The sequence below is a fragment of the Hippocampus bargibanti genome, linkage group LG11 (assembly GCF_051943395.1).
Source record: "Hippocampus bargibanti isolate YZ-2025 linkage group LG11, ASM5194339v1, whole genome shotgun sequence".
Classification (NCBI taxonomy): domain Eukaryota; kingdom Metazoa; phylum Chordata; class Actinopteri; order Syngnathiformes; family Syngnathidae; genus Hippocampus; species Hippocampus bargibanti.
In genome coordinates this window covers 15,095,993-15,108,721 of record NC_142744.1, presented here as the reverse complement: position 1 = coordinate 15,108,721, position 12,729 = coordinate 15,095,993, and the positions used below count along the sequence as shown (strand labels likewise).

Here is a 12,729-nt window from a genome sequence, read left to right as displayed (position 1 = left end):
TAGAACGAATCGATATTTTTTCCTTCACTTTTCAACTTTCATGGTCTCTCACCTGTTCGCCTTCTTTGATAAAGTCTTTCCTGCAGATATGAGCCATGATACCCGTAGCTAGGGCATCGCCCATCACATTGACCATGGTCCGAAAGCGATCCCTGCGTGAAAAAAAAATCATACAGAAATTCCTCAAGGAGCTGTTTGTAGAGCTTTTAGGCATGAGTTCAAATAGACCTTATCCATCCATTCAGTCAGTGTGACGCCCGAATGTGAATAATTTTTGTCCATGAATACTTAGTAAATAATTCCAAATTGCCTTTCAGCTTCCTTTCTGCTGCTGTGCTGCTTCCAGATCTGCGTTTTCGTATTTAAGCATTTAACCAATCACATTTCAGCCAGAATTTGTTACCAGGGTCAGAAATCTACCCGGATGCCTTCACAATTTATTCTGCAGGCTCTGGAGCAGGCCCGGCCAACCCGCGGCTCCCGAGCCGCATGCGGCTCTTTGGCTGATTTCTTGCTGCTCTTAAGGGGCCGACTCATAAGGGGCGTGCACATGACAAGCGTAAAAAAAAGTTTGGCGCTGGCGCTGCCATTCATCCTCTATGTACCGTAATTTCGTGACCATAGCGCGCGCTGCACATTTTGGAGAAAATGTAAGACTTTTAAGGGCACCTGAAAATCGTGAAGACTTTTAAATGCACCTGATAGTCGTGAAATTACGGTATCAAGCTGACCATGTGACGTTAACACGCATGTGCGTGTGATGAAAATCAATCATTTATGTCGTAAACCACGGGTGGCCAACCAATCAGAGACTCGACACAAATTGTTTACGACGTAAACAATTAATTTGCGTCAAGTTCGCTCTCAAAATGGCAGGGAAAAAAATGCGGGGCAAAACGAAAATATGAAGACGAACACAGGACGTTTTAACAGAGTGGGAGAGTTTATATTTTTTTGTTGAGCGTAAGGGCAAGCCATTCTGCCTTGTATGTCAGGCGTCATTGGCGCATTTCAAAGCCTCAAATCTTCAGCGCCACTTCAGCTCACTCCACGCGAACATCGACCAAGAATGCGTTTGTCATCAAACTGAAGCTGTTCAGGGCGCATATTCAAAAGGGAGATTTAACACATTTTTCCACTCTGCTAAAAGCAAGTCACCACCGATACCCTGGATAAGAAAAGAGCCAGATATGCAACACTGGTTGAAAACTTGCACGAAAACTTTGTAACCCGATTCTGTGATCTACAACTGAAAAGGCCGCAGATTACGTTCCTTGTCGACCCGTTTAAAGCGGAGACGGACTGTTTGAAAGCCCCGCTGTCACAGATGAAGTTGCGGCTGAGTTAGAGATGATCGATCTTTGTGAGGAAGATCAATTGAAACCTGCTTTAAGGGAAGGGACCATTGAGTTCTGGAAACGCGTGCCAATGGAAATATACCCTAATGTCAAACCGGCTGCGCTTAAAATACTGTCAATGTTTGGGTCAACATACATCTGCGAGTCTGTGTTTTCTACCCTGAGCATCGATCGGTTCTGACTGACACTCATGTCAAAGAATTGCTTCGAGTGTGTGAAAAGACAGTGTTCTTTGTTGCCTGTGGTTTTAGTACTCTCGGAGTCAACTTTCCAATATATTTGCGGATTTTGTATTTAAACGGTGATACTTATAATAAATCTGTCTGAGCAGATGTGTGTGAGGGATGGGGCGATGGAGTGTTCATGTGTGCCCATGTTTATCAAAGTCAGCGTTATTGTCGAATATGCTCATATGCATGGCATATAGCACAGATGAAATTACTGTGCAATCGGACCCAGCGTGCAAGGCACTTATAATGACTTTAACAAACATAATAAACACAAAAACGCCAATTTGACGGGAGAGAGAGGGGAGCCGCTGCGTGTTCACGCACCACCATCTTGATGTGCCTCTTTGCAGTAACATAGTAAAAAATGACGATGAAGCTGTAGCTTGAACCAATCAGAGTTCGACTTGGAGACCCAAGGCCTGCTTGAAGGTGCTGGAAAGGTCAGTTTTCGCAAACTATGATTGGCTAGACCAGGGGTCGGGAACCCGCGGCTCCGGAGCCGCATGTGGCTCTTTCACCCCCCTGCTGCGGCTCCCTGCGGCTTTAGAAAATAAATGAGTATTTAATTTAATGTGTATTATTTTAGTTCGTTCGTTTGTAAAATGTAATTCTAAATTTGAAGATTATGGTGATTATAAATAATACAAAATAACACATTCAATTTTTTTGTCGCTCATAATATACGTCACAACCATCGACAGTGGACGTGTATCCGGTCACAACCGCCAAATTGCGCACAATTTCCTGAATTTTTCGACCCCCAGGTAGGCCAACTATGGATAAATCTAAGAAAAGAAAAGTGTCTGAAGAAAACAGAACGTTTAATGATACGTGGGCAGATTCGTTCGCCTTCACTGCTGACGAGACAGGTTTACCGGTATGCTTACCGTATTTTCACGACCATAAGGCGCATATAAACGTCTCAGATTTTTATCAAAATGTGCGGTGCGCCCTGTAGTGCGGACGTGTTAGAGGCCACCATGAGGAGGACGTGTAGAGAAAACGAGGGGGGGTGTGCGGACGTGGTTTGTGTATGAACGAACAGGTATGTGCTTTATGTAGAACAATCCTGAAAATGGCAAAGAGACATGGTTATGAAGCAGTGACGTGCGGTGAGGTTCATGTCTGGTGAGGCACTGACGTCATCACAGTCAGATTTACAAACATGAACTCTACAGAGTAGCTTATTCACCATTTGATTGGCAACAGTTAACGTGTTTTGTTTAAAATGTCATGTCAGCATTCTTTATATAAACTTTAGCATAGAAAAAAGAATAAAAAAAAACGTGATTATCGTATTACCTTTACTTATAAATGAAGTCCATGTGGCGCTCCTTCTGAAGAAAGGCATCAATAACTGAAAGTTATTGATGCAACAGTTTTAAAAGTCTCTCTATTTCTTTCAATTTAGATATGTAATCCTCCATTCTAAAAATAAGGCCAAGCAACACGAACAAATGACTGGATGGTTGCACTTGCTAACTGTTTACTGTAGCTTGCTCTCACTAATTCTATTATTCTGCAGCCAAGGAGGCGCAAGAAAAATCTGTAATCACCAGTGCCTCCTGTCATGAGGCAGGAGAACTGTGTGCCTCACCAATGCACACAGTTTTGATTAAAAAATACAAAATAAGCACTGTAATACAGTGGTTACAATGTAAAGTGACTCTACATTATATACACCAGCTAATATATTAAAAGTTTTTGAACACTTTAATAGCGATATGCAGATGTACAGCAATGCGGTCTCACTGCAGAGCAAGCCAGCACAGTTAGCATAGTGATTGCGCAATCCATGGTGAGGCTCAGCCGGCTGGTGCCTCCCCACTCGTCTCAGTATTTGAACGGTAAATGTAAAAATTCAGCGATTTTGAAAAAAAAAATCAACAACGGTGAAGTTAAATGGAAAAGAACTTTAAAGTAGAAATCACTAAAAAATATAACTGTTTAATGTATTTTTTTCATTTGATATTTCCATGATGACCGGTGAGGCCGTGCCTCACCTGCCTCCCCTGACTGCACGTCACTGTTATGAAGCTCAGTTTATTTAAACTGAAGGCTATCAACTACGCCGAGGAACATGGGAATGGAGCCGCCGTGACATAATACGCGGACATAAGGCAAGGTGGCCGGAGTTGGAGGAAAGCTTCAAGCAATCGATCGGCGAGCTAAGAGCGAGCGGAAGGGGCGTTTCGACTGTCACCGTCCCGCTCAGAGCAGTAACGCTAGCGGAGGAAATGAAAAACATGAACTTGAACATTTCCAAGGAGGTCCGTCTTGGTGCTGGCGTTTTATGAAACTGCGATTTTTCCATGCGGACCGGGACTACTGTAGCGACGGCCGGCGAATTATTCTGAAAAGCTGGCGAAAAGGCTGCCATGCTAACGGAGAGAAACTCCCGGCGATTGTGATTTTTATAAAAGAAAGACTTTGCCTAAAGAGACATTTCCAGCAGGCGTCATTCTTAAGGCAAACAAAAAGGGCTGGATGTTACGCCACAGTTTGCCAATGGATTATGGATGCTTGGGCTAACGTGTCTGCTAGCACGGTGGTTTGAGCTTTCGGAAAAGTCGGTACCGGTAATGTGCTCCTTTTACCATGCCGACGCATATTGAGTGACGATTACAAAATATTATTCCTTTGTAATTAATTAATAAATAAAGCACTACCAAACTCAGTTTTGCTCCCGATCTGTTTTTTAAATACGCATACTTGTATGCCTGTGTGTTGTTGTGAGGCGGACGTACGTATAGCAGTAGAGGATATGTACCGGTATATAAAACTTGTGTCCTTTCATCCGGTGCGCCCAATGTGTGGGTTAAATACAGAAATGGCACACATAAATGAGACTGCGCCTTTTCACACGATGCGCACTTTGGTCGTGAAAATACGGTAATATGTAATGAGAAGTTAGCAAACAACAAAAAGTCAAATGTCGCAAGACATTTCCAGAACAAACACACAGCTTTTGCTCAAAAATATCCGGATGGAGATGAGAGAAAAACAGCTGTTTCGGAACTGATGCGGAAGGCTGATCAGAGCAGAAATCATTTTATGAAGTGGATGATCATACAGCCCTGATGTGCAGAGGCTGTGCGCTGAGGTGCAGGAGCAGAAATCACATTAACCAGGTAATAAATATTGTATTTGCCATTTTGCAAATATTCTTTTTTATCAAATAGACATTGAGTATAATATTTGAAAGTAATCTTCAACCCTACGTCTTTTTTTCCGAGTTTAAAATGTTTTTGTTGCGTGCAGAAATGTAATTTCGCTTCTCTGTAACAGTTCATTGATTCATAAATGCAACACACTATAGTTTGTTTATGCATATATAAAGGTAAAAAACGATGATGAAAAGATGCAGTGTTGTCTTCATTTTAAATGTCAAAAGGATTTTGTGGCTCCCAGTGTTTTCTTTTCTGTGGGAAATGGGTCCAAATGGCTCTTTGAGTCGTAAAGGTTGCCGACCCCCGGGCGAGACACATGAATGGCTAGTCACTCGCCAATTGCAGTATGACTCGCCGCTCGTGAAGAGCATACTGGCCAGAGCTAGAACACTGTATCTGTAGCGAGTTGCATAAGTAAATGCTTTTGTGTTGATTTAATAGCCATTTTGTCTACCCACAATGGCTAAAGGAGGAGTAGAAATGGATTTGCTTGCATATATTCTGTTAAAGCCATTTTGAAGACAGACTTTTCAAGAATAGATGGACATCATTAAGGTTGGACAGCTCCGAAGCTAGCAAAAATAGCAAGTAATATTGCAATTTTATGAGGTCATCATGAATCCACACATTCATAGTAAAAATTTGTACAGTTTAATGACAGTATTACTTAAGTTTCTTTAAGTCACAAGTGATTTCTGTCCCAATGGCACCCTCTAGTGGATATGTAGTAAATCAAACCACATTGGCAGCTAATTGATTCAGACGTAGCACGACTGCAATGCATGTTGTTTAGAATGTGGGAGGGATCCAGTGCAGGCGGAGAAAACCCGTGTGGGCACGGGGACTGTGACACCGTTTTACTATCCACTTGAACGCTCTTACTTGTTTACAAATAATTACTTGGAGTGGCTGCAAAGCCATTAAAAACGTCCTTTTTGAGTCCAGTGTGAGTAAAGCAAAATGCAAAGAAAGTGTGTCAAAAATTTACTCATTCAATGTTATTCCCGAATTTATTTGGGAATGGAAAAGCAAGACGTGGAGCGCCATTACTGAATTTATTTATTTATTTATTTATTTATTCTGGCTGGTGGGGGAGGGTGCTGATAAAGTGCGAGTCGGACCTCTGGCAATGTTTTTATCTTCCACGAGGGGGCATCATTTGCCTTTTGTACAGCCGTCCCCATTTCAAGCTCTGATAACTCCAGACAGAACTTCGGAATAGGCTCTTTTTTTCTGATGAAAGAAGAGAGTCAAGGGTTTCTAATGCTGCACTGAATGTTTATGTTGTCCTAAAACGCAATATTCTGTCGGTCCTGTAATTTGAGTGAAAATGTAAAAAAACCCTGGCACTGGAGTGGACAAATTTTTGCACATCATCTGTCAGTGAATGAGCTCACCACACCCCCTGATGATGCAATCGTGATCTTCATGTGGGCACTAAGATGTCATCAGTGACCCACTTTTCTTTAACATGTGACTTTATTTACAGCCAATGGTTTATAAGGACATATTTTACGGTCTGGACTTTGACTGAACCGTTGAAGACGCCTCGATTAACATTTAATCTTTTTTCGTCTTTCTCCTGTTGCCGTGCTGAAAGAAAAAATGGTTTTTGCTCACATTTGACGCATTGATTTTGGGAGACACGGTTGTTCTTGTTTTCTATGTCTGGTAATTGTCATGCCACCACATTCCCAAATTGTTTTGGTAGTGTAACATAACGTTTGGGTTTAGTTTTAGTTGTAACTTTGCAGAAGTCCAACTTCATGCAGATGAATTGTATCCCGTGGTGGCAATTGGCATTTTTTTCTTCACAGTCTTATTATATACCAGGACACATTTGCCCTACTATTCTCAATCTTTTAGCAGAAATTAGAACTTAGGGTCCATGGGCAGCAGTCCCTCAAAATTCTCCGATCGTCCACACACCAACACCAAATTGATACATTTGGAGTAGGAATTACAGTATGTGAGTGCCGTGATGGTTTGAGGCTGCTCTTTTGACGGAAATGCAGTTTTCTCTTTGGAACCACTTGTCAGGTATTAGTGTGTTCTGCAGATGCAACTCCATTTAAGTAATGCCATGCATCTATGGGTAAGTTTCGTTAGTTCCTGCTATTTTCTTACCCCCATTTTTTGAGCAATGATTGCAATCTCGTTTCGTGCATGAGCTGTGAGATCCATTTTGTCAATGAAAATGAATGAAAGCAACACGTGAGTCACATTGAAATGATTCATTTTGCGTCACAGTTGCATTGCCTAGTACGATTCAGTATGAAATGACAATTGAAAGAAGGTGTGCTTTCCATTTGACCTGATTGCTGCAGCCTTAATTGAAATGTATCACGTTGCTTCAAGAAGAAAAACTCAAAAATTGTTTAACATAAAAAACAAACAAACGCAGAGCTTACTTTTTCCAATTCTCCTGAGCTACATTGTGTACTTACAAAGCCCAGTCAACAGCAATAATGAGACTGATGTCATCTGTGGGCAGACCCACAGAGGTCAGCACGATCACCATGGTAACCAGTCCAGCTTGTGGGATCCCAGCTGCACCAATACTGGCTGCTGTGGCTGTAATGCTTGAAAAAAAGTTTGTTTTTTTAACATTGTTATAATATATATATATATATATATATATATATATATATATATATATATATATATATATATATATATATATATATATATATATATATATATATATATATACACACACATACAGACAGACAGACAGATAGATAGATAGATAGATAGATATAATAATAATACATTTTTTATTTCAAGCGCCTTTCAAAACACCCAAGGACACTTCACAATAAAAACAATAGATAGATAGATAGATAGATAGATAGATAGATAGATAGATAGATAGATAGATAGATAGATAGATAGATAGATAGATAGATAGATTGCGAGTGTGTGTGTGTCGGTGTGTGTGTGCGTGTGTGTGTGTGTAAATGTTGTAGGCTGCCTCTAAGGGAATGGTTGGCAGTTCCATGTTGCGCAAAAGGACAGTTGTGTATGAAGACAAATTATAATAATTCTGGCGTGACACGAGAGATGAGTCATACAGGTCATATGGGTTTTACTCCCAAGGGATTACGATGGGATGGGCACAGCCTGAAGCTACGGGGAGAAGAGAGCCTAATGTTATTACATGAGGACACGCCATTAAATCAGAGCGATATTATTTAACCCAGCCCCCCGGCCCACCCAGTCCGTGTGGACTTGTTTACCTGTTGCAAAGGTACAGAGCAACAGTGTGCTAGGAGACAAAGGTGCCGTTGTACTTATTGTGTTAACCTTCTATGCCGCTGTTGCTTGCAGACTCATTTGGCAGGAATCAGATCAGACTAAGAAGCTCACATGATGCATAATCTGTGGACATTTACACACAGTACATGTGTACCTAGTAAATCCTATCAAATTTTTAATCATTTAGAAAACTCCATATGTGATGTGATTAAAATCAGACGCAGCGTCGGGAAACATCACAAGTACAAGCACTCATTTGCTCAATGAGTAAAGGAGGAAAAGGAAGCATTTCATCTGGTTTTCCAATTAAGAGCCCTTTTGAGTTTGGGCAAATTCAAAGTTGTCCAAGAAAGTATCATGGGCACACATGATCAGCTGTGTCACATTTGTACAGTAGAATTATTCTTTTTTTTTTTACATCTTTTTTGTGGTTTGTCCTGTTTGTTCTCTTTTTTGGGGGGGATATTGGAGAAGCTATTTATTTACTAGCCTCTGCGCCCGCAATGCTTTTATCATGGCCATTCATGAATTCTCACTATTTGCAGGCTTGTTCAGTCTCTATCCCCCATGAATCGCATTCTAATCTGACTATTTATATGCAACCATAATGCTGAATTCAGCTTGGCAATCAAAAATATGTCCTCTCCCTGAATGTCAAATATTTTTGAACTCCACCATTTCATTAAGCCGAGGAGGGAGGAGTTAATTTTACTTGCCCTGTTACATTTTTGAAGGGTGGTACACTCATAGTTGTATCAATTTATTCAATTCAGTCAATGAAGTCATCACAAGATGCGCTGGAAACCTCCAATCAAATATTTTCGCTTCAAAGAAACATTTTAAAACAACTTTTTTTCTTCATGTTATTTTTATCCTTGTGCTTGTTTGAGGCAAATTACAATCACACCAAATGAAACCTCAACTTTTCCATAATCTTTTACTTACCTAATGGTGATGATTTGTCCAAAGTCGAGTTCATAGTTATTCACTTGAGCTATAAAAATGGCCGCCACAGCCTCGTAGAGGGCAGTCCCGTCCATGTTGATGGTGGCCCCCACAGGCAGCACAAAGCGGATGATGCGTCTGTCAATGTGGTTGTTTTCTAGGAGGCACTTGAAGGTGATAGGCAGAGTGGCAGAGCTGGAGGGGGAGGGCAGAACTTATAAATGCCATACATATAAGTAAATTTTCAATAGGTGTGAATGTAAGTGTCCCCTGTTTATCTAAACTTGTCTACGAAATACCAACTTGCAGTCTAACCCGCCTCCATGCAGGCATGCCACATGCTGCACTGGATTTATGCCACTTAAAGGACAACCGACGTCTCCGGACAAGTTGTGTCCATAATTTGTAAAATGGCTTCAAATGACTTCCACCGCATATAGCTATATTTTACATTTTAAGACTCGTGCTGAATATTCCGGAAGTCTTGTTTTTGAGTTGGTGACGAGTCCGTACGTGACGTCACTGAAGGAACGCCCCTGACCGAAAAAAAAAAGGACACATTGTAGCAGTCCTTCCATCACGTCAATGCATTTTGCTGTGCTTGTTTGTTCTGAAAACGTCATGTTGCACCAAAAAGAGCCAGAAGAGGGCGACCAAGCTCTATATAAGGAATTTATCAGCCTGTGGAAACGGGCTGATTAATTCCTCACAGGGAGCTTGGTCACCATTTCCTGCCTCTTTTCTGGGACGCTACATTGCAGTCCAGATGCCTCAAAATGACACGGAAGGACTTCTTTAATCAATTGCAAACATGTATGCTTTCCTCTTCAGAACTATTTGAATCATATTCATAACTGGATGTGTAACAAGAAAGCATATTCTCCGAATCTGAAGCCATTGTTTTGATTCTCCAGCAATGCAAGACGTCTTGGTATGACATCACGAACTGGGGGTGGGACTTTCTGAAAATGCCCAATTCGCAGCTCAATTTTTTGCAGATTTTGGACACTTTAAGTCATTTTATTGGAGTTTTGCATTTGAATAAAAATATCATACTGCGTGTTTTGGGTATTTTAGATGCTATAAAACGTTTTTCCGATGTCAGTTAAGAAACCAAAAAAGTGACGTCGGTTGTCATTTAAGAGCACTGTGTACTGCAAGTGTTATGCGTTCTTTGATTTTGTTTTTCTATAGAAAAGAAGACCCAATTTCAAGTGTTACAAATATCCTTTTATGTCTAGTTAATGATTTATGATCAATAGCGTAGCTGCTATTGATCTTATCATTGGATCTATACTTGGATCGATTGTGTTCTACTATATCTACTGTACTGTGATCAGATGCTTAATAGTTCCTATCGGGGAACAAAACTCTTTGCCCAACAATGTGTCATTTGTTTTATGCTTGAACTTTACTTATTGAATCTGTAAAGACATATATTGTACATACACACAGTCAATCGAATATAAGTTTCAGAAATGTGTCCAGAAGAGCCTTGTAGTAAAAAAAAAAAAAAAATACCTGGATGAAGTGGCCAAGGAAATAAGTAGGGCCTGCAGAATTCCTCGTATGTAAACAATGGGGCTCTTCTTGGTGATGAAGAAATACATGGCAGGCAGGATGAAAAGACCATGCAGCACCAAGCCCATTACAACTGTAATGGCATAAAATCCCAGTTTCTTTCCCATGGCTGACGGATCGTCCATCTCCAGGATTTTCCCGGCAACCAGGAAAACTATGCCGAAGGGGAAATACCTTAAAAACAAAATGACCCAAAAAATGTTTCTGGGTATATGAGGTTTCGGGATGTTAAGAGAAAAAAAACATGCATGCACAAATTGGACATCGTCATATTAGGCAGGGATGGTGAACCAGCGGCTTCGCCGTTATTATTATTATTATTATTATTATTATTATTATTATTATTATTATTATTATTAAGAAGTTGTCGGCCCGCATGGCTGAGATGTTTGGAAAGTTGTATGGACGTAAAAGTTGTACGCCACTGGGCCGACGCTATTTCAAACACTGGCATTACATACGGGGAAACCGATGGAACGGAGTTGTGCACTAAAATGATTAAATTATGACGGAAGTGACACAACGGCGCACAGTGTGGCACCAAGTCCCGCCCATAGTTTTCAGAACTACTTGGACGAGACTCATGGTGAGTCGCATTTCTCTGATGGTCTGTATTAACTCACATTTTCATGACAATATCTTATTTTGTTTCCCCTTTTGTACTGTCTAGTGTTATCTAATTAGTTCCCTGATTCCTTTTGAGTCCAGATTACTTTTTGTGTCATTACTTAATTCAAGTTTTGTCAAGTGGAACTTTGAAGCAGCTGTGCTTCATAGTGCTTTTCTGTTGCACAGTTAATCACAAGACGAAACCCATGCGACTTCACCCATCCCTTCTGCCATACTGTGTTGCAGGTAATAGTTGTTTCATTTGGTTTTTATTGTATAGTATTTAGTTTCTTGTGTCGTGTTACATTTGGCCGTGAGTGTTCGTGGTGGGTCGAACTGTGCCGCCATTATCCAGCAGACCGCGTGTTCGCGCTGACTGTCTCGAATGTGATGCGTTCAGGGACATCATGTAAATAACATCGAACTTGTGTTGTATTCTCTTTTTCTGTAAATAACCACGATACGATCACACCTTGTTCATTCTGTTTTGTTATCTACAATGTTTTGCATATAACTACTTGGACGAGTCTTATGTTAATCACAAGACGAAACCCATGCGACTTCACCCATCCCTTCTGCTGTGTTGCAGTAAGCAATAAAAGAAATAAAAAGACACATCCACGCGTCCGGTATTATTAAGATGGCACCAACATGGAGCTCAAGACAGTCACTGTTGTGTCACACAGAGAATGAAATCCATGTGGAAAAAATCCAATATGAAAAAATATTATATATTTTTTTATATATATATATATAAATCAGCGTGTATTGCCTGCCAGCATTTAGAAGTCGATAGCTTCGACTTGTAATAGCACCATCGTCATTAGATGCAATTAGATGGCAGATGTCTTAGCTCCGCCTACTTAAGATTTTACACAACATAAGTTCACTTTCCAAAACTGTGGATTTGGAATGATATTCAGGAAAAACATTGCACTTCAATAAGATGAAAACCTGAAAGGACAACCAACGTCTCCGGACAAGTTGTGTCCATAATTTGTAAAATCGCTGTAAATGACTTCTACTGAGCGTAGTTTACAAAGATTCATATAGCTATATTTTACGCTTTAAGACTTGCGATGAATATTCCGGAAGTCTTGTTTTTGAGTTGGTGACGAGTCTTCACCCTACGTCACTGAAGGAACGCTCCTCACCGAGAAAGGGCATACCTTGCATCACCTCAATGCATTTTGCAGTACTTTGTTCGGTCTAAAAACTTCGTGTTGATGGCGAAATTAGAAGGAAAACATATAAATAACGCGATGGTGAATCGTTGTGTGTTGCGCCAAGACTTCTACAGTGTATTTGATGTTCGCTTACAAAATGTCCCAGGAGACAGTTTACACGGAGCTTTGTCGCCCTCTTCTACCTTTTTTTGGGTACTGTGAGTACTAAAGAGTTTGTCAGTACATTTCTCTCCAGATGCATCACAATGACCGGAATAAATTCTTTAATCGATTGCAAACATGTATGCTTTCCTCTTCAGAACTATTTAAATCATATTCATAACTGGATGAGTACCAAGAAACCATCTTTTCCGAATCTGAAGCCATTGTTTTGATTCTACAGCAAGACATG

The 12,729-nt window shown here is 40.5% G+C and overlaps 1 protein-coding gene across 1 annotated transcript in view; it reads right to left on the bottom strand.

Moving 5' to 3' along the window:
- Positions 1–12,729, bottom strand: part of LOC148891751 (excitatory amino acid transporter 5-like) — a 32,378-nt gene that overhangs the window by 5,974 nt on the left and 13,675 nt on the right. Inside the window, exons 7-10 of the mRNA XM_089009152.1 lie at positions 10,483–10,716; positions 8,962–9,156; positions 7,206–7,340; positions 53–152 (exon numbers count right to left, since the gene is read on the bottom strand). Coding sequence (XP_088865278.1) covers positions 53–152; positions 7,206–7,340; positions 8,962–9,156; positions 10,483–10,716 — 664 coding nt within the window. The remainder of the gene's footprint in view (positions 1–52; positions 153–7,205; positions 7,341–8,961; positions 9,157–10,482; positions 10,717–12,729) is intronic.